Source organism: Triturus cristatus, chromosome 5_2 (genome assembly GCF_964204655.1).
Source record: "Triturus cristatus chromosome 5_2, aTriCri1.1, whole genome shotgun sequence".
Taxonomy (NCBI): domain Eukaryota; kingdom Metazoa; phylum Chordata; class Amphibia; order Caudata; family Salamandridae; genus Triturus; species Triturus cristatus.
In genome coordinates, this window is record NC_140588.1 from 139,921,904 (window position 1) to 139,948,839 (window position 26,936).

Below are 26,936 nucleotides of genomic sequence, written 5' to 3' on the forward strand. Positions count from 1 at the left end.
GACAGAACGAGAGAAGAAAGGAGTGACGCACGGGAGCCCCATTTGAGCAGACACTTCCTGCTACACCGCAGGCTCCGCACATGTCCCGGGCAAGGATGCCTGGCTTCCTGTGGGCCGCGGCGGTGATTCTGTTGCTTCGGCAGTAAAAGGGGTAGGCTCCCTCGTAATTTTAATATAAAATAAAGGAGGAAACTCACCAGTACACGCCGAGATATGGGGAAATCCAGGAGCTGGTCACCGGCAGCTGCTGCTTCTTGGGGACGCAGTGATCAGTTTCGGCAATACGGCGGCAGAACAGCCGTGGGCGAGCGCGGCGCAGGAGCTGCACAGGGGGCAACGTGCTGCTACCAGAATTCTCTTCCGGGGCAGAGGAGGGGGAGGCAGGGACGGGGCAATCCACTACGGGGGAGCCTGCAGCTGTGAGCAGGCAGAGATTGGCTCAAGCAACAGGGATAAGAGCTGGGCAGAAATATCTTTAATGCCCTGTAACACACGTCTGACATGGGTGTAGGTAGACACAGGCGGGGGCGGAAGTGCTTGAAGTGGTTTGGAATGAGCCCCTGTTTGTGTTTGCCATAGTCATTTGCAGCTTCACAGCTGATCCATGGTGGGGTGGGGTATAGCGCCTCCTTGCACTTTATGGCTTCCAGGGCTCTAACAATGGCGCCGGTCTATTCACATGCATCGGCTGCAGGTGTGTGTGCTTAAAACTGAGCCCTGAATGGAAGAGGGCTTCTGCTGTCCACGGTGACTGCGGGTGGGGTCTCCCGGCAGCCTCAGTAATGCAGGGGTGTCACATGGTAACTGACTCGATCAGTCCAGAACCCCCAAACCATGAGAAAACCCCCAACCACGAGAAATGGCTACGTAGATGGAGGTGAGCAAAGAGGGCGGGGAGCCTGAGGGTAAAACAGTCTGGCTGAAGGGACAGAAGAAGACGGAGTGGCGACGTGTGTGATGGAGTTGAAAGTCCGCGTGTGTCGAAAAAAGGATATTGAATACAGAGACTGTGTGTGTGTGAGAGAGAGAGAGAGGAAAGAGTGCTACGGGGAGAGATAATAATGACATGCTTCAAGGGAGGGAGAAGGAGAGAGTGATTGCGTAAGGGGGGGGAGTTAGAGTATGTGAGAGCGAGGACCGAAGCGAATGAAGAGAGCCAGAGTGAAGGAACTGAGTGAGAGACAGGAAAGAGCAGTAAGCGAGAGCGAAGGGAGAGCGAACGGGATTAAATGCTGAACGAGATTGTAAGGGGTGACTATGACTGAGAACGAAAGCGAAAGAATGTGGGGGAGAGAAGGGAAAATGGGTGAGAACGAAGGGCGAGTGAAGGCAGAGAATGAGTGAGAGCGAGTGAGCCGGGCCCCAACCCGGGGCTCCTCCACGAATCCCACCCACCTCGCAGAGCCATCATTGCCCTCGGGCCCCTCCCCTTGGACGCGGCAGTTAAGGGAACAGCGAGGATGACCGGGAAACCAGTGCCCGCAATAAGGGCAATTTCACACCGAGATTAGACTCGCTGCAGCAAGAGGGCTCCCCGGGGAGGCGCGGCGAGGGCACGGGGAGGGGAGGGCAGCAAGCGCCGGGCCCAGAGGCTTGTGGGAGTGAGGCACGGGGAGAGTGATCCCAGCATACCAGAGTACTGCAGACTCAGGGGAGAAAGAGAGCATACTATACAAGAGTACCACAAGCCAGGGGGGCAAGTGTAATCACCGGCAGCTGCTGCTTCTTGGGGACGTAGTGATCAGTTTCGGCAATACGGCGGCAGAACAGCCGTGGGCGAGCGCGGCGCAGGAGCTGCACAGGGGGCAACGTGCTGCTACCAGAATTCTCTTCCGGGTGGGCAGAGGAGGGGGAGGCAGGGACAGGGCAATCCCACCGCATACTTGTGCAGCAGATAAATTAGAACCGCACCAGAGGTGAGCAGGGTTGCACGCAGGGTCCGACGTGTGGCAGAGAGGACGAGCACACCACCGCCTTTCTCCAAGGCAGGCAGAGCAGAAATGCCTCGGAGAAAGGGAGCCTCATTTTCGGATTTGGGGGCGTGTTTTGCTGTTGTCTCCTCCCTGAGACTTCTCGCAAAAAACACGCCCCCCGATCCGAAAAAGACGGGGCTTCAACGGAGTGACTGGACCTCTTCTCCAGTGGCTGGCCAGCATTTAAGAGGCCAGCCAATGGAGAACAGGATAGAAGAGGGGCGGGTGCAAGCCCCTCTTCTCAAAGTCACTCCAACTCATTAAATCTCGGAGCGAGACTGCGCAAGCGCAGCCTTTCGCAGCCGAGACCTAAAAAAGGAAGCAGTAAACAATTGTCATACAATAATGCTTTATTGCCATAACGCTAACTTGTAATTGCAGGCATTTGCCTGTAGGCTTCAGCAGAGTACTAAGAAACAAAGAAAACGGACACCTTGCCTTTAAGGCATTAGAGTAGGGGTACCATGCCTTAAAGACCTGCAGGAGACCCCTTGCTCCCATGATGCACCACAGGTGGCAGTTAGGTCAATTCTTTTTGACGGTGCATATGCACCTGAGTAGATCTGCAATCAATAAACAATAACTTGAAGAGAATGCTCGTCCGGGGAGGTGGGTGGGTCGCTTATGACTTTGATAAGTATACCCCTGGATGAGAACTAGGATTACAGGTTAGTAACTAATCCTTCTCATCCAGGGGATACTCATCAATAGTCCTAATCTATGAATAGAGTAGCAAGCCCATACCCAAAGTCTCGCGGATGAGCAACAGAGCATATAGAACATGAAGTAAAATCATATTCAAACAGCAGTTATGCAAACCAATTCCTCAAAGATGCCTGCCCCACCTGGGCATCGGCCTGTGCATCTGAATCTAGGCAGTAATGGCGTGTAAAGGTATGTATCGAGCACCATGTAGCCGCCTTGCAATTTAGATATAGGAATGTTGCGAAGGAGAGCTGTAGTAGAAGCTTTCCCTCTAGTAGAGTGTGCTCGTGGTCTGCCCTGCAGAGCCTTGTTGGCTAGTTGGTAGGACAAGGCTATACAGGAGACGATCCATCTAGAAATAGATCTTTTGGAAGCAGCCAGCCCGGTATTTGTTGAACCGTAATTGACAAAGAGCCGGTCAGACTTCCTAAGTGGAAGGGTTTTATCAAGGTAAAACTTCAATACCCTCTGGAGGTCTAGAGAATGTAAAGCTCTCTCCGGGGGAGTGGTTGGCTGAGGAAAGAAAGTGGGCAACATGATAATCGGATTGAACTGTAAATCCGAGACCACCTTGGGCAGGAAACTTGGATGAGTACGCTACACCACTCTATTGGCGTGGAAAACAGTGCAAGGCTCTTTGCAGCACAGGGCCTGAATCTCTCACCCTGTGGGCTGAAGTGATGGCTACTAAGACAGCAGTCTTTCAGGTCAAATACTGCAAAGATGCCTTATGAATAGGCTCGAAAGGAGCACCTATCAATTTGGTGAGGACAATGTTAAGCTCCCAGGGAGGCGAAGGGGACCTCACTGGTGGAAACACTTTCTTAAGCCCCTCTAGGAAATCTTTGACCACAGGCATTTGAAAGAATGAGGTCTGGGTAGGAGACTTTCTATAAGCTGTGATAGCAGCTAAGTGGACCCTGATGGAGGGGTACTTCAGGCCTGACCTTGCCAAGTGCAGTAAATATGGAAGAATCACTTGCTCTTGACCTTGAGTCGGATCAAGAGCGTTGTCCCAACACCAAAGGTAAAATCTCTTCCACTTGAAAGCATAAGACTTTCTGGTGGAGGGCCTCTTTGCTTCTCTAAGAATGTCCATACAGTCAACCGAAAGGTCTAGATGTCCGTACTGGATGACTTCAGGAGCCATGCAGTCAACTGGAGGGAGGGGAGGTTGGGATGAAACACTCTCCCCTCGCTCTTGGTCAGTAAGTCCGGGCGGCAGGGCAGCCTCCGGTGTGGAACCTCTGACAGTTGGAGGAGGTCCGGGTACCACCACTGGCGTGGCCACTCCGGCGCTATCAGGATAATTCTGGTGTTGGTCCTGTAGAACTTCTGTATGACCTCCGGGATTAGAGGGAGCGGAGGAAAAGCGTACAGCAATGTCTGCGACCAGCTGATCAAAAGTGCATTCCCTCGTGATCCCTGCTGGGGGAATCTGGACGCGAAGACTGGGCAGTCCGTGTTTGCCGCGTCTGCGAACAGATCGATGTCCGGCACTCCCCATTGCTGAAAAACCTCCTGAGAGACGTCTTCGTTGAGCACCCAGTCGTGTGCTTCTGCGAAGTCTCTGCTGAGGCCGTCTGCATGCACGTTCAGGGTTCCTGGAAGGTGGACTGCGACGATTGAGAGACCTCTCGCCAGCAGCCACTGCCAAATGGATTAGGCTTCCAGAGACCGGACTCGTGACCTGGTGCCTCCTTGCTTGTTCAGATAGAACATCGTTGTTGTGTTGTCTGTCTGAGTCTGAATGTGGCTGGATTGAAGAGACTGATACAGGGATTTGAGCGCCAGATGGACCGCCCGTAGCTCCAAGAAGTTGATGTGATAACTTCTTTCTGTCTCGGACCAGAGACCTTGTACCTGAAGCTGGCCCATATGAGCTCCCCAGCCTTGCATTGAGGCATCTGTGACCACTGTCTGTGTTGGAGGCGTCTGATGAAAAGGGACCCCTTGCAGCTGGTGAAAACGTTTCATCCACCATCTGATGGAGTCCCTGGCAGCTTGGTGGAGAGACACGATCTTCCCAGCGACCTGACCTCTGAAAATTGATCTTCGGGTGCCTGTTGTAGAGGCCGCATGTGAAGGCGTGCATTGGGCACAATGTAGATGCACAAGGCCATCGATCCCAGTAGTGAAGACGCTTGCCTGGCTGTGGGAAGTGCAGTGTCGAGAAGAGTGTGACACTTGAGAAGCATTGACAACCTCTCCTCCGAAGGACACGCTTGCCTCTGCGGAGTCCAGGGAGGCGCCCAGATAGTGTATCAGTTGAGTGGGGTTGAGGACTGACTTCTTGTATTTGACTTGCAACCCCAAGGAATGCAGCAGGTTGAGGCAGTATGAGAGATGGCTCTGGAGTAGCACAGGTGTGGAGCTTTTCAGGAGCCAGTCGTCTAGGTATAGATAGACGATTATCTTCCGCCTGCGGAGAAAGGCAGCCACCACCGCCATGCACTTGGAGAATGTCCGTGGGGCGGATTTGAGGCCGAACAGAAGCACTCGATAGTGGTGACGAGATACCTGAAACCTGAGAAATTTGCGATGTTTCACTGAGACAGGAATGTGAAAGTAGGCGTCCTGCAAGTCGATGGCACACATCCATTCTCCCTGGTGAAGGTGCGTAAAGATTTGATGCAGGGCTAGCATTCGGAATTTTACCTTTTTGATAAACCTGTTCAGCAGGTCGAGGATAGGTCTGTACTCTTTGGCTGCTCCTTGCTTTTGGACTAGGAAGTAGCGAGAGTATACCCCTGGTTTCTTTGGAGAGGTGGGACCTCCTCTATGGCCCTCTTGGAGAGGAGGATAGATACTTCGTCCTGTAAAAGCCGACTTTGAAGTTGAGGAAGGCGCTTCAATTGCGGGGGCACTTGCGGAGGGGGAGTCTTGAACCTTAGCAAGTAACCATGCTGCACAATATTCGGCACCCGTTTGTCTCTTGTTATGGTTTCACACTCTTTCAGGTGAAAAACGATGCTTCCTCCTACCGGAGTGGCGAAAGGGTGCGGAGGAAGCAATGCCACACTGTTTGGGAGGCTGCTTAGGGGTGGACTGTTGCTGCTTGTGGTTCCCTCTTCCTCTGCCACGACCCCTCTGCTGGAATTGGGACCTCTGCTGGTCCTGGGAGGACCATTGAGGGGTTTGAACCCTCTGCTGGTAGGAACGTTTGTCGCCCGGATGAAAGCGCTTCTCCAGACCTACAGCCTTGACAGTGAAATGAAATGGGGGTTTGTAAAGCGCGGCTGCTGCCCTTGGGCGTCCATGCGCTGATAGGGAGGATAGTGCCCTGAGGGAGGGCCGCTTAGAGGATGATTAATTGCTGAAAAGGAATGTTTTCAGCTCTTTGCGGAAGGATGGTAAGTTGGGGTTAGATCTTAGGTGGAAGGGGAGGGAGTTCCACAGCTTGGCGGCATTGAGCGTAAAGGACCTTCCTCCTGCTCTGGACCTTTTGATCCGGTGGACTGCAGCAAAAAATGCATGGGTGGAGCGGAGTTGTTTGGCGGGATAATAGGGGGTGAGCAGTGAGTGATTAATCTTGGGGCCAGACCTCCAAAAGGCTTGGTGGGATACGCACATGGCTTTGAATTTAATTCTCTCCCTAACAGGGAGCCAGTGAATTGCCTTAATCCTGGATTCCACTGAAGCTTTACGTGGAATCTGAAGTAGCATACGTGCAGCGCAGTTCTGGGTCCGCTGGAGTTTTTGCAGCACATATTCGGGTGCTCCCAGATAAAGGGCATTATTGAAGTCAAGTCGGGATTGGATTAAACCTAGGATGACAACTTGCTTGGCTTCAAAAGGCAGGAGTGGTAGGATCTTCTTCAGCATCCGGATTATCCCGAAGCATGTTGCCGATGTTTTTATAGCATGAGTGTTAAGAGTTAGGGATTTGTTCAACCAGACCCCCAAACTTTTAATATTCTCTTTCGTGGTAGGGGGTGAGCCCAAACTGGTGGGCCATAGGTGGACGATGGTCGACAGGGCTGGGGGGCCAAGTAGCATAATCTCGGTTTTGTCACTGTAGAGTTTGAGAGGATGCAATCATCCATCTCCCAACCTCTTCCATACAAGCCGTTAAGTTGACTTGTGACGGTTCACTGCTCTTCTGTGCAAGAGAGACCACTAGCTGACTATCGTCCGCATATGTGATGATCTTAACGCCATATGAACGGACGACCTCGGCCAGCGGTCTCATGTATACATTGAACAGTGTGGGGCTTAATGAGGAGCCCAGCGGTACCCCGCAATCCAGAGGTTTACTTGCGGAAATAGAATCACCGTCAAAAACCTGAAAGGTCCTTCCACTCAGGAAGGATCCCAGCCAGGCTAAGGCATCTCCGGATACTCCTAGATCGGAAAGCCGACACAGCAGAGTTCTGTGGCATACCGTGTCAAACGCGGCACTCAGATCGAGGAGGATGACTGCCACTGATCCCCCCTCGATCCAAGATCCTCCTGGATTCTTCAGTCACGGCTAGTAGAGCTATTTCCGTCCCATGTTTGGGCCGGAACCCGGTCTGTGAAACGTCGAGTAGAAGGTTCGATTCGAGAAACCTTGTAAGATGGAAATTAATGTCTCTCCAGGATCTTGCTCACCCAAGGAAGCAGGGAAATGGGGCGATAGTTATTGAGATTGTTGGGATCCAAATTGGGCTTTTTCAGTAGCGCTTTTACCATTGCCTGCTTCCAGGGAGGCGGCACACTTCCCTTTATCTAGGAGCTGTTAAGCAGCTCCATGAGCATAGGGAGTATGACTTGACTGGCGGCGATCATTGTACGAGATGGGGCTGGGTCATATGGAGAGCCTGATTTTACCTGTCGTGTCAAGGGTTCAAGTGAGTCTAGGTCTAAAAGAGGGAAATTGGCGAGAGTTATTCGTGGAGGATGCTCCTCCACTGTAGAAAGCTGAAATTCATCAGCATTGAGTTCTGAGGCTGGAGCAGCGAATGTTACATAAATATTGTTTATTTTCTGGTAAAAGAAATCCGCTAAATCATTGCAGCGAGCCAAGGGGTTATCAGTTGGGGCTATAGATGGGGGTAGCTTAGTAAGGCTTTTTACTATTTGGTAGATCTCTTTTGGCTTAGATCTGGCCATCACAATTTTTTCGTTAAAGTAGGTGGATTGTGCAGTATTTATTTCAAGTTTGTAGGCTCTGACAGCTTCCCTATACTTGGCTTTGTCTTTGGCGGCATATCCCAGGCGCCACTTCCTTTCAAGCTTCCTACAGTATCGTTTCTTTTCTCTAAGCTCCTCTGAATACCAAGGAGCTGTTTCTCGTGGTCTTTTTAAGACAGTTTTCCGGGCGGGCAGGATGGAGTCAATAGACTTCCGAATCCAGTTATCAAATTCCCTACTGTCAGGAAGAGGGTACTGGGAAAAGGTAGGTCTTGAGGCTGCCAGGACACTAGTCCACTGTTCTAGTGGGAGCCTGGACCAATTTCTCATTTTTTGCGAAATGGGGATACAGGGGCCAAATTTATAGTTGGACCAGATAAGGGGTATTAAGAAGTGGTCAGACCATGGGAGGTGTATAATGGGGCCTACCGTGAGATTGGTGGTATTACTGAATACAGGGTCCAGCAAGTGTCCTTTGTTGTGTGTAGGGGCTCGGACTAATTGCTCCAGCTGGACTGCGGCTATCGTCAAAATGAATGTTAAAATCACCCAGCAGTGTGAAGATGGAGGGGGATATAGCTAATTCAGCTGCTAAGGAGGGTAATGTGATGTGGAATTGATTCAATGGGCCTGGTGGACGGTAGACAAGTGTTCCTGTGAAGCTGTCATTGGGAGTGAGTTGAAGGGCCAGGGATAGGGTCCGGGGTGCAATGGCACTGATATAGGGTTTTGTAAGTGATTGCCAGTCCTCCATCTTTCCCCTGTGTCCGGTCCCTGCGTGAAATCTGGTAACCAGGGGGGAGTGCTTGTATCCGGTCCGATTCGGAGTCTGGGGTTAACCACGTTTCGGTCAAACAGACTGCGTCTGGTGTTAGCTCATCTATTAACAAGGAAATTTCCGTGCTATGTTTTGGCAGAGATCTGCAGTTTAGAAGAAGCATAGTGTAGTTCTGCCGATCCGTTTTTTGCTGGGCAGAATTGAGCCAAGTGTTACAGTGTAGGCAGAAAGTGGGTAGATCTAGGGGCTGGTGAGGGTGGTGGCAGCTGGTTCCCATGGGGTTCTTAAATTGTGGAGGAAATCTGAGCTGTAATGGATCCTCGGTGGTTTGGAAATGCCAGGGGGTATTGCCCCTGTCCCCGGCCGGCCACGGACAGGCGCAGACGGGCTTGCCTTTGGCGCGTCGGCGGCGCGACCGCTGCGTGGCCGACAGACACATTGCTTAAGGGAGGGTTGGGGGGGTGTGGCCAAGCGGAAGTGGGCGTGTCCAGGAGCGAGGGCTTCCCTGGAATGGCGGCAATCACTGCGGCAGCGCCTTAGTCGGCTGCGCAAAGCGAAGTCCCAAAGGTAGGAGTCCAAAAGTGTGGGTTACTTGACATTACCACCAAATGTAAATAAATGTGCTGGGGAGCCTACAGTTCCTCCAACATTCAGTTATGACCTGAAAACATCTTCTCCACTTCGACTGGGATATAATTCCTGTGAACAACTCAATCAGACCTTTCCTGGCTTCATATTGTGAGATGTGTCCTTTGTTCAATAGGGGCATGATGCCATGTCATGGAGTTAACAGGTAATTTCTTTTGCAGAGGCAAGTTGCTGGATATGATATCCAGTCTTAAATGCTGTTTTCTGAATTGATGGAATGATACTTTCTGTCTTGCAATTTGTGTACGAAAAATGATGGCAATGTGTTTTTCGCTGACAATTGCATTGAACATTTTAAAAAATGGGTGCATTATTTGTTGGCATGTTTGGTTTCCAAGGACACGAGTGCAAAGATCAGATTGTGCTGCATATTAGTTTCCAACTTCTTGTACATTTATTGATATTCACTTTAAAGTAAATGTCTGTGTAACAGAGTTGTTGGTTGTTCCCAGGTTGATGCAGAGAAACTTGCAAGGGCTAAGCGAGTTGCTGAAACAATTACCCAGAACAGACCTAATGTACAAAAGGCTGGTAAGCATATTGAAGTGATCTTTTTGGGAGACTGTTTTAAATCATTGAACATTGGGACTTGAATGTTATTTAAAACCTTGTGTTGCACTGTACGAAGCTGGCTCTGTATAATACTATACCAACTTGAGGTATAGTGTGCGGAGTCCAGTGGAACCCCAAAGGCAGGCAGAGGTCAAATTAGATAGAACCTTACTCTCTATTTGTGGTAGTGTGGTCGAGCAGTAAGGCAGTATCAGATGACCGTGTTAAACATTGTTGTACACACTGTCAGCAAATGAATTCACACACTCAAAGACTGAACTTCAGACCAATTGTTTTTGTATAAAAATATTCTTTTAGTTATTTTATTTCTAGAATCAAGCAAGCATGGCACAGGTAAGTAATAAATACTTTACAGTAGTAAATGCTGATTGTAAAACAGTTCAATTGTAAATGTATGTGGTTTGACTTACAGTATTGTTTCAGAGAAATGCAATCACTTGTAAATACAGTACATAGACTTGAATGGGATTTTCAGTAAAATAGCAGGTAAGTTACTTTAGGATTACTTTACTTACTCGGTGCTTTATGCCTGGATGCAGCACTGGGACCTTTCCTGTAAACAGGTGAGTAAAAGCATTTTTGTGAAATCGTACAATCTTCAAGAATTTCTTTAGGTTTCAAAACTTTTCAGGCAAAAAAGTGCCACTGTTATCCTGTGGAGGAAAATAGGGTTATCAGTTTTTAGGTAAGTAATCGGTCTTTGGAGTTGAGGGTCTGGGGTTAGACTCGGGGGTCCCCCAGGGTCAGTGATTCACTCTTGTTACACTCTGAGGCACTAGGGCGGTCGGGTGCAGTGTGTTGAGGCCCAATGTGGGAAAGGGGCCTCTGGTTGGTGGCTGCTGGTAAGCAGGCCACTGGGTTGTGGGAGCAAAGCTCCTGGACTCAATTTAGCACCTAAGGTGCACCCTCAGCGGCACTAGGGCGGCCGGATGCAGGGTGCTGTTTTGAGGTCGGATGCCCTGTTTGCAATGGAGAACCTCCTATTTGCAAAAGCACTGCAGGCAGTGAGATGGACTTCTGGGTGCTACCACCACTTCGAGAGGTAAGTTGGGAAGTTAGGAGTGGATTGGCAGGGACCCAGGGCACATCAATTCAGTTCATCAGTAGTCAGTAAAAAGTGTGGGGGTGGGGTAACTGCAACATAAACCCTCTTTCCTATATGCACCTTTGTAATTCTCACCATATGTGGGCTTAACAGGTCTCTTGTGGGTTTTGTTTAATTATTTTTTTTAAACAAATTGAATTATAAACCTCCTTGTCCCACGCATCTGCAGTCCATTTGCATTGAAAGGTGCTAGAGCTGCTGCTTTGGTCCTTGTCCTTTTTCGGATGACTAATTTACACATATTGCCTCATGACAAATCAAGGAATTTGCAGCCAAGCCTTCCTGTATTCAATGTTAGCATGCTACTTCAGATAAGTATGACGTTATAAAACACACTAAAAAGGCACTTAAACTGTTTTATAGACCTCCCCGGTATAAGGTACTCCTTATGGGTTATTCGAAATGGGAACAGGCAAATGCATAGTTCAAAAACACAGTTTCTTAGGTTTCCATACAAGCACCCTACGCTCCCTGTTGCCCATCTTCTCCCACCTGGAATGTCAATGTTCTATTTTATGCAAGACGTCTGTTTTTCCAATGAAAAAAAAGATTTCTGTTTGGAAATAATTGAGGCTGTGGGACAAACTGCTAGTACAAGGCATGCTGGGAGCTGAATGCTGCTGGATCATTGTTCCTTTTCTTGGCCTTATGTACTCTTAACTTTGCAGGCACCCTTTGCTTTCAATTCCTCCTCCGTAATGAGTCTGTTTAGGCATTGGTGGTTCTTTAGCGACCATTCTTTCCAGCAATGTGCTGCACAGTAGGTTATTCCTCGAAGGTAACAAATTTGGGCAAATGCTACCTGCCTTTGCAAATTATTGAGCAAAGATTTCTTAAAGAGAAATATCCACCTTTAAAAAAAAAAATGTATATATAATACATATGTTTTCGAGGCATGTGAGCTGTGGATCACATGCTATGCATAAGTCTACCATCTAGTGTTGTGCCTGACGTTTGCACTTGTTCGAAGAAGTATTTTCCAGTCACGAGGTAGGTGATTCCTCCTTTCGGTGATAGTGTGCAATGGCATAGACTCCATTGTTAGATTGTATTTTTCAGTCATCGGGTTCAGACGTGAATTGCTGCGCTCCGGTTTGACACCGATCTCCATGACGTGTGCAATTCGTGTTTATCACCCAAATACAACGAAGAACACTGCGAAGCCTGCCGATCGTTTCGAACGAAGATGCTCCATGACTGTCTAGCTCGACGTCACGAGATGTATCAACACAAGGACTACAAAGACTCTGTTCCAGGCATCTATGGAGAAGATGTCAACCAAGAGATCTTCGGAGTATAAGGAGCCGAGGCAGAGGAAGAAGAGCAAAATGATGTGTCCGAGGAAGACTGACCTCGAGGAAGACATCACACCCAGTCAAAGTACCATGAGTAAAGATACTCCTCTGCCCCAAAAACTACCCTTTAAAAAGGCTCCAGTCCCTCCTCTGCCTTCGGGCCAAGGTGGGCACCAAAATAAGTTTTTGAAAGCCCCCCTTTGGGCCCAGCATTGAAACAAGTTACAAAGCCTTCCGGCTCTGGACCGAGTCGACCTTTGGGGACCGAACCCAAGACTTCGGCACCGAAAAACAGACCAATTCAGCCTTTAATGGCTTCGGCACAGAAATAATCAGAACCCAAATCATCAGCTCAATCATCGGCTCCGAAATCTTCGGCTCCGAAAATTCTGGCCCCAAAGAACAAAACCACTCCTTCTCCATCCAAGGAGCCTTGTTTGGAAGTTCCGCCCACTAACACGGACCCTAAACAAAAGGAACTGGCTATTGACCCTAAAACTGGACACCTTTATGCAAAGCTGCCAGAGAGAAGAAAGACAGAATTTGAGGAATCATACCATATACCTTTTAAAGAAAAAGATTATGGGAACTAATACATTTGCAGCGTGAATCTTTATTGGATTCAAATGCTGTGTATTATTCCGCCATCTAGTGGTTGGGGCCCGAATTGTAGTATGTCTTTTTTTTTTTTTTTTTTTTGCTGGGAGTCTACATACCATTTGGTGTCCTGTGACGTTGACGTGCTTCCTCCGGGAGCTCCCACCTTTGGTCGCCATCTTCGGATTCTTTTTTTCCGCCATTGGTTCTGGATAATCAAGGGAGGAGCTCCAAGGATTAGAAAAATAGTTCGAAGAGGTCAACGATACCTACATTCGACATTCCGGTCGTCGATTCCAGCATTCGAGTACGCCGAAAGGTGAATGCGCGTGCTGTGCGAATTAATGGACAAGATGCCATTCAAGTTCTGCAAGAATTGCCACCACAAGTACGCACAGAAAGATCAGCATCCAGTTTGCAGTCTTTGCCTCCCGCTCGATCATCAAAGTCAAGACTGCAACGCGTGCTCGGCCTTCACCTCCGAAGACGTTGAGGGGGAGAGAGGCAGAGAAGGGCCAACTACAACATGCAGGGACAGGGCTCTCCACCATCGCTTCGAGACCTGGGCCTCTCCAGTGAAGAAGAGGACAATGTCGCAGTAGGGCCTGAAGTCGACGAATACACAGACGTCCAGGTCGTTATGGTCGAGAAGAAGACTTCTAAGGAGGTAAGAGATGCGTCAGCCCTGAAAAAAGTTGAAGAGTCTTGAAAAACAGACTCAAAAACCTTGAGGAGCCTCAGCGTCAAAGACCACGCTGACCGCAGAAGCATCCAAAGATAGACAGCCAGTCGGATCCCTGGCTAAGGACTCCAGAACGGCAAAGACACTCCAAATCGAAGACGTCGAAAGACTGACACGATAAAGACGCTTCGACGTCCACAAAAGAGAGGTTCAATACACGCAGCTGAGGTAGAAAAGAAAAGGAAGCGCCTCGAAGCCGAAATGGCGAGCATACTACAGCGCAAAAAAGAATTCGACAACAGCTTGAAACAGTTCAAGATTCTGCCAAAGGCTTCTACAGAATCAGACCAGGTTGTCGGGGTTACAGCCTCCAACCCGAACCGCTCGATGAACAAGAGGAAGATGATTACTTCTTTAACAAAGAGAGGGACGGGGTCAAACACACATATGGAGTCGGCGGCCTCGGAGACTCAGGACCTCCAGTGGCAAGATCTCCGCGCAGAATCACCAGAAGAGAAAATTGAAAGATATTCCTCGAGACCCTCACCGCCTGATGACATTGGAATGTACAATCAGGTCATAACAATGCTGCAGAAACTTATGGAGTGCATTTGGAAGAGGAGAAACCACAGTCCTGCTTTTTGTTGGAAACCTTGATGCCAATAAAATCAAGAAGCCAAGTCCTTCCAATGCTACCAAGTGTGCTAGATCAAGGAAAGGAAGCATTTAAGGAGCCTGCTACATGCAAGACGGTCACACACAGAGGTGAGAAGAAATACAAACATTCTTCAAAAGATCCTAACTACATCAAAGGGGCAATAGAGGCTGACACTATCACTTCCACAGCCAGAAAAAGAGCAAATGTGACAACCACTGCTGGTTCACCCCCGGACAAGGAAAGCAAGAGAATAGACCTAGTGGGAATAAAGGTCGAGAGAAGTGCTGCAAACCAATGGCACATAGCTAACTCTAATGCGTTGCTGAACCATCATGCATACCAACATTGGAAAGAGGTAGGGGATCTACCAGAACAGTTCCAAAAGAGGGCTACCCACTTTGTGGAAAGTGGGAAAAATATTGCAAATACATCCTTAAAATCAGCTCTGGATGCTGCAGAAACATCCAGTAGACAAATGATTATCGGCATCACGGAAAGACGACCTGCTGGGCTGAGAATGTCAGGTTTCAAGCCAGAAGTCCAAAGCAACATAATAAATTCACCATTCAATTCCCTGGAAGCGTGGTATACGTCCAGCTAAATCAGTTGAAAAAAGACGACACAGCAAGGTCAATGAACGCTCTACAATTCAGAGGCATGCGTAGGGGCAACCGATCCAGGAGACCAACAGGTAGAGGTGGCCACCAACCAACTACCTCACACCAAGCATACCAAGAAACATACCAAGGAACGAGTCAAACACAACAGCTGGGCCAAAAACAAAACTGACAGTACCAGCAGGGAAGACAGTCCTTTCGTGGGTGCCCACGGGGAAGGTGCCAACAACAGCAAAGAGGTGGTCCGCAAACTACCACCAAGTGACTGCGCTCCAAAAAGGACACACTTGAAGAAAACATCAAAAGTGTAGCCATAGCATTACAACCTGCACAAACTCCTGCCGGCATGCAAACAGTTCACTCAACACACCACACCAGAGGGAAGCAGACTAAAATGTTTCCTCCAAGAATGGAAGAAAATAACAATGGACAAATGGGTGTCAAACATAATACAATACGGTTACTGCATAGAGCTAACCAAACAGCCACCGAACTAAGGACCAAAAACAAAGATGCATTTGCAAAGGGAATTATCTCAACTACAGGAAGAAGTGCAAGAACTTCAAACAAAACAGGCAATAGAACGGGTGCCTCATAAGGAAAGGAACAAAGGCATTTACTCAACGTACTTCCTAATTCTAAAGGTAGACTGAACACTGCGCCCAATATTAGACTTAAGGTTCATAAACAAGTACATAAAGACACAAAGGTTCAAAATGACAATGCTGCAGGAGGTGATTCCTCAATTGCAGCAAGGAGATTACCTGGCAACCATAGACTTAAAGGACGCCTACTGGCACATCCCCATGAACGAAAAACACAAACACTTATTAAGGTTTGTAGTCAACAAAACACACTATCAGCTCAAAGTGCTAGCACAAATAATGTTCACAAAATGCCTAGCAAAAGTAGCCATACACCTAAGAAGACAGGGAATTCATGCCTATTCATATCTAATGACTGGTTAGTAAGAGCAAGTTCATACCATCTCTGCAAACAGCATATACAACGAGTGATACAAACACTAGTTCAGCTGGGGTTTTCAATTCATTGGAAAAAATCATCGCCGGAACAAGTGAAGGTGTTCCTGGGTGCTAAACTTAAACACAGTGTTTGGGAAAGCATTGCCTAGCTGCAAAAGAAAATTAGCCTTGCTGAAGGAGACTCCTCTCTACCAGAAGGGGCATCATTTGACAGTGAGGACAGCGGGAAAGATACTAGGAATTATGGCATCATGCATTCATTTAATTCCCAACATCCGTCTCCACTTCAAGAATGGCTCCAACAACAATGGTCACAGTCAACAGGGAGTTGGGAGGATCTAGTGGTTGTTACACCAAGAATTCATCAGGAAATTACATGGTGGAACAAGACAAGCATATCGCGGGGTACAGCTTTCACACAACCAACCCCAGCACTGACCATAACGGATGTTTCCCAAAAAGGGTGTGGAGCACACATAAACAATCTCAAGGTGTGAGAATTGTGGGCGCACCAGGATGCAGTGAAACATCAACCTTTGGTAGTTGAAAACAGTGTTATCAGCCTTGAGAGCATTTCAGAGACACATCTACAACAAGAAAGTGTTGATTCAAACGGACAACACAACAACCATGTTTTATATAAACAAACAGGGGTGGAACTCTGTCTCTAGCCCAAGAGATTTGGAAATGGGCAATCCAAAAGAACATAGACATAGTAGCGATACACTTACCAGGGAAGGAAAATATTGAAGCAGACATACCGAGTAGACAAATGTGATCATCCCATGAGTGGGAAATGAATCAATCGGAACTCAAAAAGATTTTCCAAAAATGGGGGGCTCCATAAATAGACTTATTTGCAACACCCCACAATGCAAAATACCCAAACTTCGCATCAAGGCAACCGTGCAATCAGTCCCTGGGGAATGCCCTATGGATGGACTGTCAGGGATATTTGCTTACGCTTTTCCCCAATCCCACTTCTCCACAAAGTAATCCTCAAATGCATAATCAGTCACATGACAATGATTCTCATTGCACCGCAGTGGGCCAGGAAAACTTGGTTTTTGGAGATAATGGAAATATCTCAGGGAACAATGCACAAACTACCAAGAAAGCAAGACCTACTAACATTGCAAAACGGAAGGGTACTACACCCAGAACCAGAAAGCTTGAGCTTAGCAGCATGGCTCCTGAGGACTTATAATTTGCACACCTCAAACTACCAAAAAGTACAATGGCTGTTCTCAGGGAAGCAAGAAAACCAACAACAAAATGTTATACTGCAAAATGGAAAAGATACAGGGAGTTGTGCCTTAAACAGCTCACATACAAGATTACTAAAGAGAGAACAGTTCTAAAGTACTTGACTCATTTGCTTCGCAATAACCAAAGCTATACTTCCCTAAAGGCGCACTTAGCGGCAATTGTAGCATACACAAGAGGACAAACCAGGAGCAGTTTCTTCACTTCTCATGTGGTCAAAAGATTCCTAGTAGGAGCAAAAAGAATAGCACCACCAAAATTGGTGCCAGCACCCACATGGAATCTAAACATAGTTCTAACACAATTAACGAAAAGACCATTTGAACCGCTACATAAAGCAATACCACAAATGCTCACTCAAAAGACCGCTTTCTTCGTGGCATTCACAGCTCTACGCAGAGTTAGTGAACTACAGGCTCTAACATTGCAGGAACCCTACTTCCAAACACATAATGACAGGGTGGTCATGAGAACAGATCCACATTTCATGCCAAAGGTGGTATCACAATTCCACATAAACCTAACAATACAAATTCCAAGTTTCTTTCAAAAGCCAAAGACAAAAGCACAAAAAACTTTGCATACCCTGGACGCTAGAAGAGCGGTTATGTACTATGTTGTGAGAACCAGGGAGTACAGAAAGACAAAACCATTGTTTGTCTCCTTTGCAAAAATCTTTAGGAAGACCAGTAACCAAAAATACCATCACCAGGTGGATTGCACAAGCTATTCAATTCTGTCACAAACAAGCAGGTGAATAATTACAAGGAGCACCAAGGGCTCACTCAACATAGAAGGCAGCTACAGTCTCATTTCTGGCAAATACCCCAATTCAGGACATTTGCATGGCAGCAACCTGGTCTTCCATACTCACATTTACAAAGCATTACTGTGTGGACATCCAAATGAAAAAGGAAGCACAAGTGGGACAAAAGGTCTTATAACATCTATTCACAAACCAGCGCTCATCTTCCACCCAGCCACCACTGGACTAGCAAACCGCTACAAAATCTATGCACACCATGTGAATCCAGAAAAGATTCACGCTGCAAAACGAATAGATTCTTACCTGTCGGTGTAGTTTTGCAGCTTGAAGAATTTTCTGTATTCACTAGCAAATCCACCCTCCTCCGCCAGAAAGACAGGAGGAAAATCTATAAAAAGAAGGAACAATGAAAGAAAATAAAAAATCCGAAGATGGCGACCAAAGGTGGGAGATTCCTGAGGAAGGATGTCGAAGTCACAGAAGGAAACCAAATGGTGATATGTTGAAACCCACCCAAAAAAATAAAAAGAAGAAATACTACAATTCCAGACACAACCACTAGATGGCGGAATAATGCACAGAATGTGAATCCAGAAAATTCTTCGAGCTGCAAAGCTACACCGACAGGTAAACTATTTTTTCTCCTCCGCCTCTTTTACCTTCCTCACCTTCTCCACCTATTGATTCTAACCTTGTCATAACACCCACAAATTCCCCTCAGCCACAATTTCCAAATCAGTAGGATGGAGATCTAGATGAGGACACATGTGCCACAAGACGATGCTCTAGACCCCTGGGTCGACTAACACTGATCCTAATAATGACAGCGATCCAAACCCTTTACCCATCTAGGCCTTCTCCAGATGATAATGTGGGGTTTACGGAGTTGCTTAATAGAGCTGCACAATATCATGGAGTGCAACTCCATAAAGAGCGTCTTATGGGAAGATTTCCTACTTGAGACACTAAGTGAATCACAAAAGTCAACACATACACTATCTATGCTTAAAGTTATGTTAAAACATGCAGATGAGGTATTCAAAGATCCAGTGTGAGCTAGGGTACTCACACCTAGAGTGGATAAGAAATACAAAGTGGCCCCTACAGACCCAGTTTTCATCCGGGGTTAGGTTCCACTCGATATGTTGGTGGTATCAAATGCTCGTAAACTAATTCTCAGTCAACAGGAGACGTTCCACCTCCCGGTAAAGAGCCCAAGTTAATGTATGCCTCAGGCAAAACAGTAGCAGCGCAAGCAGCAAATCATTGGCGCATAGCTAAAATGCAAGCTCTCTTAGCAAGGTATGACAGAGCTCATTATGATGAGCTAGAGCAACTGATGCAATATCTGCCTGAAGAGCATAAATCCAAGGCTCATGACCTCATCCAGGAAGGGATGCACATTTCCAATACTTCAATCAGGTGTGGTCTAGGTGCAGCAGATACAGCTTCATGTGCTATTAACACCAGCATCCTTCTCAGACACCACGCATGGCTTAGAATATCAGGTTTTAAGCTGGAGGTTCAAGCAACGTTTTTAAATTCTCCTTTTAATAAGGTGTGAGAAAGTGGCTCTGTATATACTGTTCCCAAATAGGTACAGGGTGTACAGAGTCCACAGTCCCCAGAGGTTTGGCAGAGGCTAAAGTTAGATATAACCTTACTCTCTAAAGTGGTAGCTTGGTCGAGCAGTAAGGCAGTATCAGAGGTCAGTGTAAGCATTTGTTGCACACACTCAGTCAGCAAATGGTCTCACACACTCAATAACTGAACTCTAGGCCAATGGTTTAAATATAAAAAAAATATGCTTGTTTTATTTTAGAACCAACAATAGGTATTAAAATATACTTTCTCAGAAGGAGATGCTTTATATAAATACTTTTGCAATATGCAATTGGCTTTTGTAGAAAGATACAAGTGGTTGCAATAGGCAACACAATTTTAAACACAATAATGCATTGGGTTCAATGTAAGTTTCAAGTTATTTGCAATAGATTACTTTTAGGATTACTTTTGGGATTCCAGGACTGGATCCTAGATTCAGTCTTGGGTCAGTACTTAGAAACAAGTGATAAAAGTCGACTTAGTTACTGTTATGATTTTTAGACAATATTTTGCTATTTTAAAAGTTGACACTTTGAAAATATTGAATAGAAAACAGTCAATGATTCCCTATGGAAGACAATTCAAGTTGTAGGTATAGCATGTTCTCGTTACTTTTGTAATCCAGTACTGGGTGCCTAGACTCAGTACTGGGACCTTTATCCAAAACAGGTAAGTAATTAAGTTATCACAAGAAATTTCACAGAAAAACAGTCAATGGTTTCCTATGGAAGAAAATTGGGTTACTGGTAAGTACGGTTGTGAATATTTTTCAGGATCAGTGCTGGGCACCAAGATCCAGCACTGGGAGCTCACTTAATAGCAGGTGAGTGTTTTCGTTACTCGGCTGATTTTTGGGGAATATTTTAAGTTTTGAAAAGTCCACACTTAAAAGAAATTTCAGGAAAAACCAGTCAATGTTACCCTATGGAGAAAATTTAGTTATTGGCTTTCAGGTAAGCAAAGTTAAGGTTCTGGGCACAGACTCTGGGGTCTCCCAGGGTCAGGTAGGTACAGTTGTTACACCCTCAGCGGCACAGGGGCAGCCGGGTGCAGAGTGCTTTTGAGCCTTCGGTTGCTCAATTGATTTCAATGGGAAAGCTCCGGTTTAGAAAAAGACTGCAAGCACGGGGACGAAGGTTCTTCAGCTGCCACCACCACTTCGAGAGGTAAGTTGGGTAGTTGGAGGATAGGTAGGTACCCAGGAGTTGGGCACAGGGGGCCGCGGGGCGCCAGGTGCAGGGGTCCATTTTGGTGTCGGGAATTCTTACCCTCTGTTGATCGCGGTTGGTGGGGTACCTGATTCTGAGGCTGTAGGCGTCAGTAGCGTCGAGGGAAGTCCTTGCGTGCCGGACTCGGGGTCACAGTCGCCGTGGGGTCGTCCTCGTGGTCTTTGTTCACTCCAGCACAGGCAGGCTTGGCGGGTGCAGTGTGTGTAGGGTTTGCGGTTCCGGGCTGATGCCAGGGATTAGAAGCTGATTTTGAGTAGAGCCTCTACTCATGGGAGTCCCAGGTGCTTGGAGCCAAAAGGTAGCCAGGTCCTCCGTGTGAGAAAGTGCCATCTTTCTTGCATGGTATGCCCCCACTTTTTGCTAAATTGCTGAATGTACTTCGATTGAGTGTACCCTGGGTTCCTGCCAATCAGGTGCCCAGGGCCTATGTTCCTTCCTTAAACCACACAAACTCCAAATTGGCAAACCCTAGCCACATGTCAGCCCTTAGTAAATGGTACCCTAGGTACCCAGGGCCTTGTGACCAGGGAAGGCCTCTAAGGGCTGCAGCACTCATTGTGCCACCCTCAGAGGCCCTGTACCCTTACACACACACACTGCCCTTGCAGGCTGAGTGTCTGGGTGCAGGACAAAACAAAGAGTCGACATGGCACACATCACTGTGTACCATGCCCATCACCTACACTGCCAAGGCATATGTCAGCCACCCCTCTAGCTGGGTGCATTACGCCTATGGTGTGGGCACAGGAGCAGGAGCCCTGTGCCCCTACAGTACCCGGGTCCATTCCTGGGCACTGTAAGTGCAGTGCTGTCATTTAAGAATACATGGTGCTGAGAGCTTGTCAAACACGAGCTCCACAGCACCATATTGGCAACACTGAAGCCTGGGAAGTTTGGTATCAAACTTCTCAGCACATTGAACCCACACTGATGCCAGTGTAGGATTTAATGTACTAAGCACCCCAGAGGGCATCTTAGAAGATGCCCCCTTACAGCTAACTTACAATCCACGTCTGCTCTGAGGCTGCCCAGGCTGCCACACAGCAGACACGTTGCTGGACCCCTGGGTGGGAGAGCCCCTGCTCTCCCGGGCCTGCAACAATGCACATCCTGGGTGAGGTGAGAAATCTCCTCCCCCAGGATGAGCAAGGGGAAGCTTCAAAGGCATGCCGCCAGTTGGAGTTTCCCCAGGCCACTGCAACCCCCCACTCTGGCGGGAAGCTTGGCCGGAAACCCCATACAAGGACAGGGGATGTGCCAGCCTGCCCACCCCACCCCTCAGGTGGGGGAGGCGAGGTGAAGCACATCTCCGGGCTCTCGCCATCTTGAAGATGGGAGGCCCTACCCTATCAGGATTAGGCTACTGCCCCCCTCCCACAGGAGAGAGGCAGGATAGGGGGTGTACCCACCCCAGGACAAGGACCCATTGGTCCCTGGCCTTCACCTACCTGTAACGCCCCTAAATCTAGTATTTAGGGGCCCCCTGAACCTTCCTTCCTTAGATTCCAGATAGAAAACGACAAGAAGAGCAAGAAGAACAAAGACCTGCCCTGCAGCTGCTAAAAAGAGAAGAAGACACCAACTGCTTTGGCCCCAGCCCTACCGGCCTGTCGACTCTCGAACCTGCACCAGCGCGGCATCCCACGTGGCCAGCAACCTCACCAACCCCGGAGGACCTGGCTACCTTTTAGCTCTAAGCCCCTGGGACTCCCACGAGTAGAGGCTCTACTCAAGAAACCTATTTGCTATCCCTGGCACCAGCCCGGGACCGCGGACCCAACACACTCTGCACCAGCCAAGCCTGGCCAGTGCCGGAGTGGACAAAGACCCAGAGGACGACCCCACGGCGACTGTGACCCAGAGTCCGGCACCCAAGGACCCCCCTCGACATCCCGGAAGAAGCCTGCAGCCTCAGAACCAAGTGCCACCCCAGCCGCGATCAACCAGAGGGTAAGATTCCCGACGTCAAAAGGCACCCCTGCACCCGGCGCCCTGCGACCCCCTGTGCCCAATCCCGGGGTACCCACCTAACCTACAACTACCCAACTTACCTCTCGAAGTGGTGGTGGCACCTGAAACATCCTCGTCCCCGAGCCTGCAGCCTCTTTCCAAACCGGAACATTCCCATTGATTTCCATTGAGCGCCCTAAGGCTCAAAAGCACCCTGCACCCAGCCGCCCGAGTGGCCCTGGCAGTGCCCTCTCTACACTAACCTACTTCCCCACTTGCCCTGAGTAAGTGACCAGGAGCCCAGCTCCCACAGCCGCGTGGCTTGCCAGACAGCAGCCACCAACCAAGGCCCCCCTATCCCTCATAGGATAACATTGGGCCCAACTCTCTCTGCACCCGGCCGTCCTGAAACCGCTGAGGGTGAACCAACTGTACCTACCTGACACTGGGGGACCCCTGAGTCCATGCCCGGAATTTCAACACTACCAGTCGAGTACTTACCCTTAAACCGCTAACTTCATTTTCCTCATAGGGTAACATTGACTGGCTTTTCCTTCAAAAATCTTCTAAGTGTGAACTTTTCAAAACTGCAAAAATTCACCAAAAATCAGCCAAGTGACAAAAACGAATTTACTCACCTGCTCCTATGTGAGCTCCCAGTGCTGGATCTTGGTGCCCAGCCCTGACTCTGAAAAGTGTTCACAACTATACTTACCTCTAACTCATTTTTCTCCCATAGGAAACCATTGTCTGCTTTTCTGTGAAATTTCTTCTAAGTGTCTACTTTTGCAAATTTGAAATATTCTTTTAAAATCGTACCATTTCTGCAAACGAAATTACTTACCTGCTTTTGATAAGGACCCCAGTCCTGGGTCTAGGCACCCAGTCCTGGATTACTAAAGTAACGATAAAGTACTCTACCTGCAATTTGAATTTCTTGCCATAGAGATCCATTGAATGTTTTCTGTGAAATATTTTCTAAGTGCTATCTTTTGAAATAGCTAAATATTATTTAAAAATCATTACAGTTATTAAGTCGACTTTCATCACTTGATTCTGAATACTGACCCCAGGCTGGTTCTAGGAGCCAGACCTGGAATTCCAAAAGTAATCTGAAAAGTAATTTATTACAAATAACCTGAATTTACCATTGAGCTCAATGCATTGTTATGTTTAGGAAATAGGATTGTTTATTGCAACCAACTGTGACTGTTTACACAAATTTATTGCTTAGAACAAAAGTATTTATATTCAACCTCTCATTCTGAGAAAGTATATTTTTACCCCCTTTGTGGTTCTAAAAATAAAACAAGGATATATTTTATATATACAAATCATTGGCCTAGAGTTCAGTTATTGTGTGTGAAACCATTTGCTGACTGAGTGTGTACAATAAATGCTTTACACTGTCCTCTGGTACTGCCTTACTGCTCGACCAAGCTACCACTTTTGAGAGTAAGGTCATACCTAACTTTGACCTCTATCAGCCTCTGGGGACTGTGGACTCTGTACACCCTGTACCTATTAGGGAACAGTATATACAGAGCCACTTTCTCACACTCCGGGGTTTGTGAGGTTGCTGGCCACAAGAGATGCCGGGTTGGAGCAGGTTCGAGGGTCGACAGGCCGGTAGGGCTGGGGCAAAAGCAGTTGGTGTCTTCCTCTTCTTAGCAGCTGCAGGGCAGGTCTTTCTTCTTGCTCTTCTTTGTATTTTGGAATCTGGAATCCGGGGAAGAAAGGTTCAGAGTGCCCCTAAATACTAGATTTAGGGGTGTTATAGGTAGGTGAACGGCAGGGACCAATGGGTCCCTGTCCTGGGGTGGGTACACCCCCTATCCTGCCTCTCTCCTGTGGGAGGGGGGCAGTAGCCTAGTCCTGATTGGGTAGGGCCTCCCATCTTCAAGATGGCGAGCGCCCGAAGATGTGCTTCACCTCGCCTCCCCCACCTGAGGGGTGGGGTTGGCAGGCTGGCACATCCCCTGTCCTTATTTAGGGTTTCCGGCCAGGCTTCCCGCCAGAGTAGGGGCTGCCAGTGGCCTGAAGAAGCTCAGAGGCGGCATGCCTTTGAAGCTTCCCTCTGCCCATCCTGGGGGAGGAGATCTAGCACCTCGCCCAGGATGTGCATTGTTGCAGGCCCAGGAGAGCAGGGGCTCTCCTACCCAGGGATCCAGCAACATGTCTGCTGTGTGGCAGCCTAGGCAGCCACACAGACCAGACGTGGATTGTAGGTTAGGTTTCAGGGGGCATCTCCAAGATGCCCTCTGGGGTGCTTGGTACATTAAATGCCACACTGGCATCCATGCGGGTTTAATGTGCTGAAGTTTGATACCAAACTTCTCAGTCTTCAGTGTTGCCATTATGGTGCTGTGGAGTTGGTGCTTGACGATCTCTCAGCACCATGTACTCTTAAATGGCAGCACTGCACTTACAGGGCCCAGGAATTAACCTAGGTACTGTAGGGGCACAGGGCTCATGCTCCTGTGCCCACACCACTGGCATAGGGCACCCAGCTAGAGGGGTGGCTGATGTATGCCAGGGCAGTGTAGGTGGTGGGCATGGCACACAGGGATGTGTGCCATGTCGACTCTTGGTTTTGTCTTGTACCCAGACACCCAGCCTGCAAGGGCAGTGTGTGTGTGTAAGGGTACAGGGCCTCTAAGGGTGGCACAATGGGTGCTGCAGCCCTTAGAGGCCTTCCCTGGTCACAAGGCCCTGGGTACCTAGGGTACCATTTACCAGGGGCTGATATGTGGCCAGGGTTTGCCAATTTGGGTTTTGTGTTTTAGGGAAGGAACATGGGCCCTGGGCACCTGATTGGCAGGAGTCCAGGGCACACTCAGTCAAAGTACATTCAGCAATTCAGCAAAAAGTGGGGGCATACCATGCAAGAAAGATGGCATTTTCTCACATAAGGAGCATTTATTTAGTCATGCAGTGGACACTTCATTAGAAAAAATGAAGGACACTGAGGTAGACAAGTCTAAACATGGCTCATTTAGCCGATCTTTTTACAGGGGAGGCTCAAAGTCCATACCTACTAACATATGGTTATTGCCTGGAGCTTACCAGCAACCCTCCAAACATTACACCACAAACACACAAACTATCTCCAGTACATCTACACCTACTCAAACAAGAGGTCCAATCTCTTCTGGAGCTAAGAACCAGTCCCACTAAAATACCAGGGGACAGGGGTATTCTCACTCTATTTTCAAATTCCCCAAAAACTGTTCTCTCAAGCCTATATTAGACCTCTGAGAATTAAACCTATACATTCAATCAGATCACTTCCATATGGTCACTCTCCCACAGGTACTTCCTTTGTTACAACAAGGCGACTTTGTCCACTCTGGACTTAAAAGACGCCTACTTCCATATTCCAATATATCCCGCTCATTGCAAATACCTCAGGTTTGTAATAGCAGGACAACATTATCAATTCACAGTGCTCCTATTAGCAGTAACTACAGCTCCCAGAGTATTTACCAAATGTCTGGCAGTAGTCGCTGCACATTTGTGAAGGCATGTTCACATCTTCCCATATTTAGACGACTGGCTCATCAAAGCCAGCTCTCTCACAAAGTGCCTGCAGAACACTCATACAACAGTACACTTACTACACCACCTCTGATTTACAGTTAATCTGTCAGTCCCATCCTCAACCCTCCAATACACAAATGTACTTGGGGGCCACTGTAGATACTCAAAAAGCTCTAGCTTGTCCCAATCCAGCCAGAATTCACAATATGCAGGCTCTCATTTCCAAATTTCAAACCAATCACTCACTACCAGCTCGGGTATTCATGCAACTACTAGGAATGATGGCATCTTGCATCATGATAGTTCCTTATGCAAGACTTCAGATGTGTCCCCTTCAAGAATGTGTAGCATGCCAGTGGAATCACTCGGGGTCGATTTACAGATCTAGTGTTGGTGGACGGCCGCACTGATCGCTCTCTGCAATGGTGGAATCCACAGAACCTTTGAAAAGGGCAGCCTTTCATCGACCCAGTTCCACCGACAGTGCTAACAGCAGACGCATCGCTCACTGGTTGGGGAGCTCATCTACAAACTCAAACAATTCAGGGATTATGGAGTCAAAAGGAAAAGCAACTCCACATAAATAGTCTAGAGCTGCTAGCAATCTCTCTAGAGCTCAACGCCTTCCAAATTTACCTGGTAGGCAAAGCTTTCCTGATACATACAGACAAAATGATTGCAATGTATTATATACAGAAACAAGGAGGTACACACACTCTCCAACTGTCACACCTAGTACAGTACATTTGGAGATGGGCCATTCATCATAAAATGTATCTCCTATCGGAACACCTCCAAGGAGTAAATAATCAAATTGCAGATCTCAGCAGACAGACAACAGGTCCACGAGT

At 47.9% G+C, this 26,936-nt stretch overlaps 1 protein-coding gene across 4 annotated transcripts in view; it reads left to right on the forward strand.

Annotated features, from left to right (window-relative positions):
• LOC146822725 (uncharacterized) overlaps nt 1-26,936 on the forward strand; it is a 410,295-nt gene that overhangs the window by 244,477 nt on the left and 138,882 nt on the right. For all 4 annotated transcript variants that reach the window (XM_085606916.1, XM_085606918.1, XM_085606915.1 and 1 more), the window contains one exon: nt 9,672-9,750. In XM_085606916.1, coding sequence (XP_085463042.1) covers nt 9,672-9,750 — 79 coding nt within the window. The remainder of the gene's footprint in view (nt 1-9,671; nt 9,751-26,936) is intronic.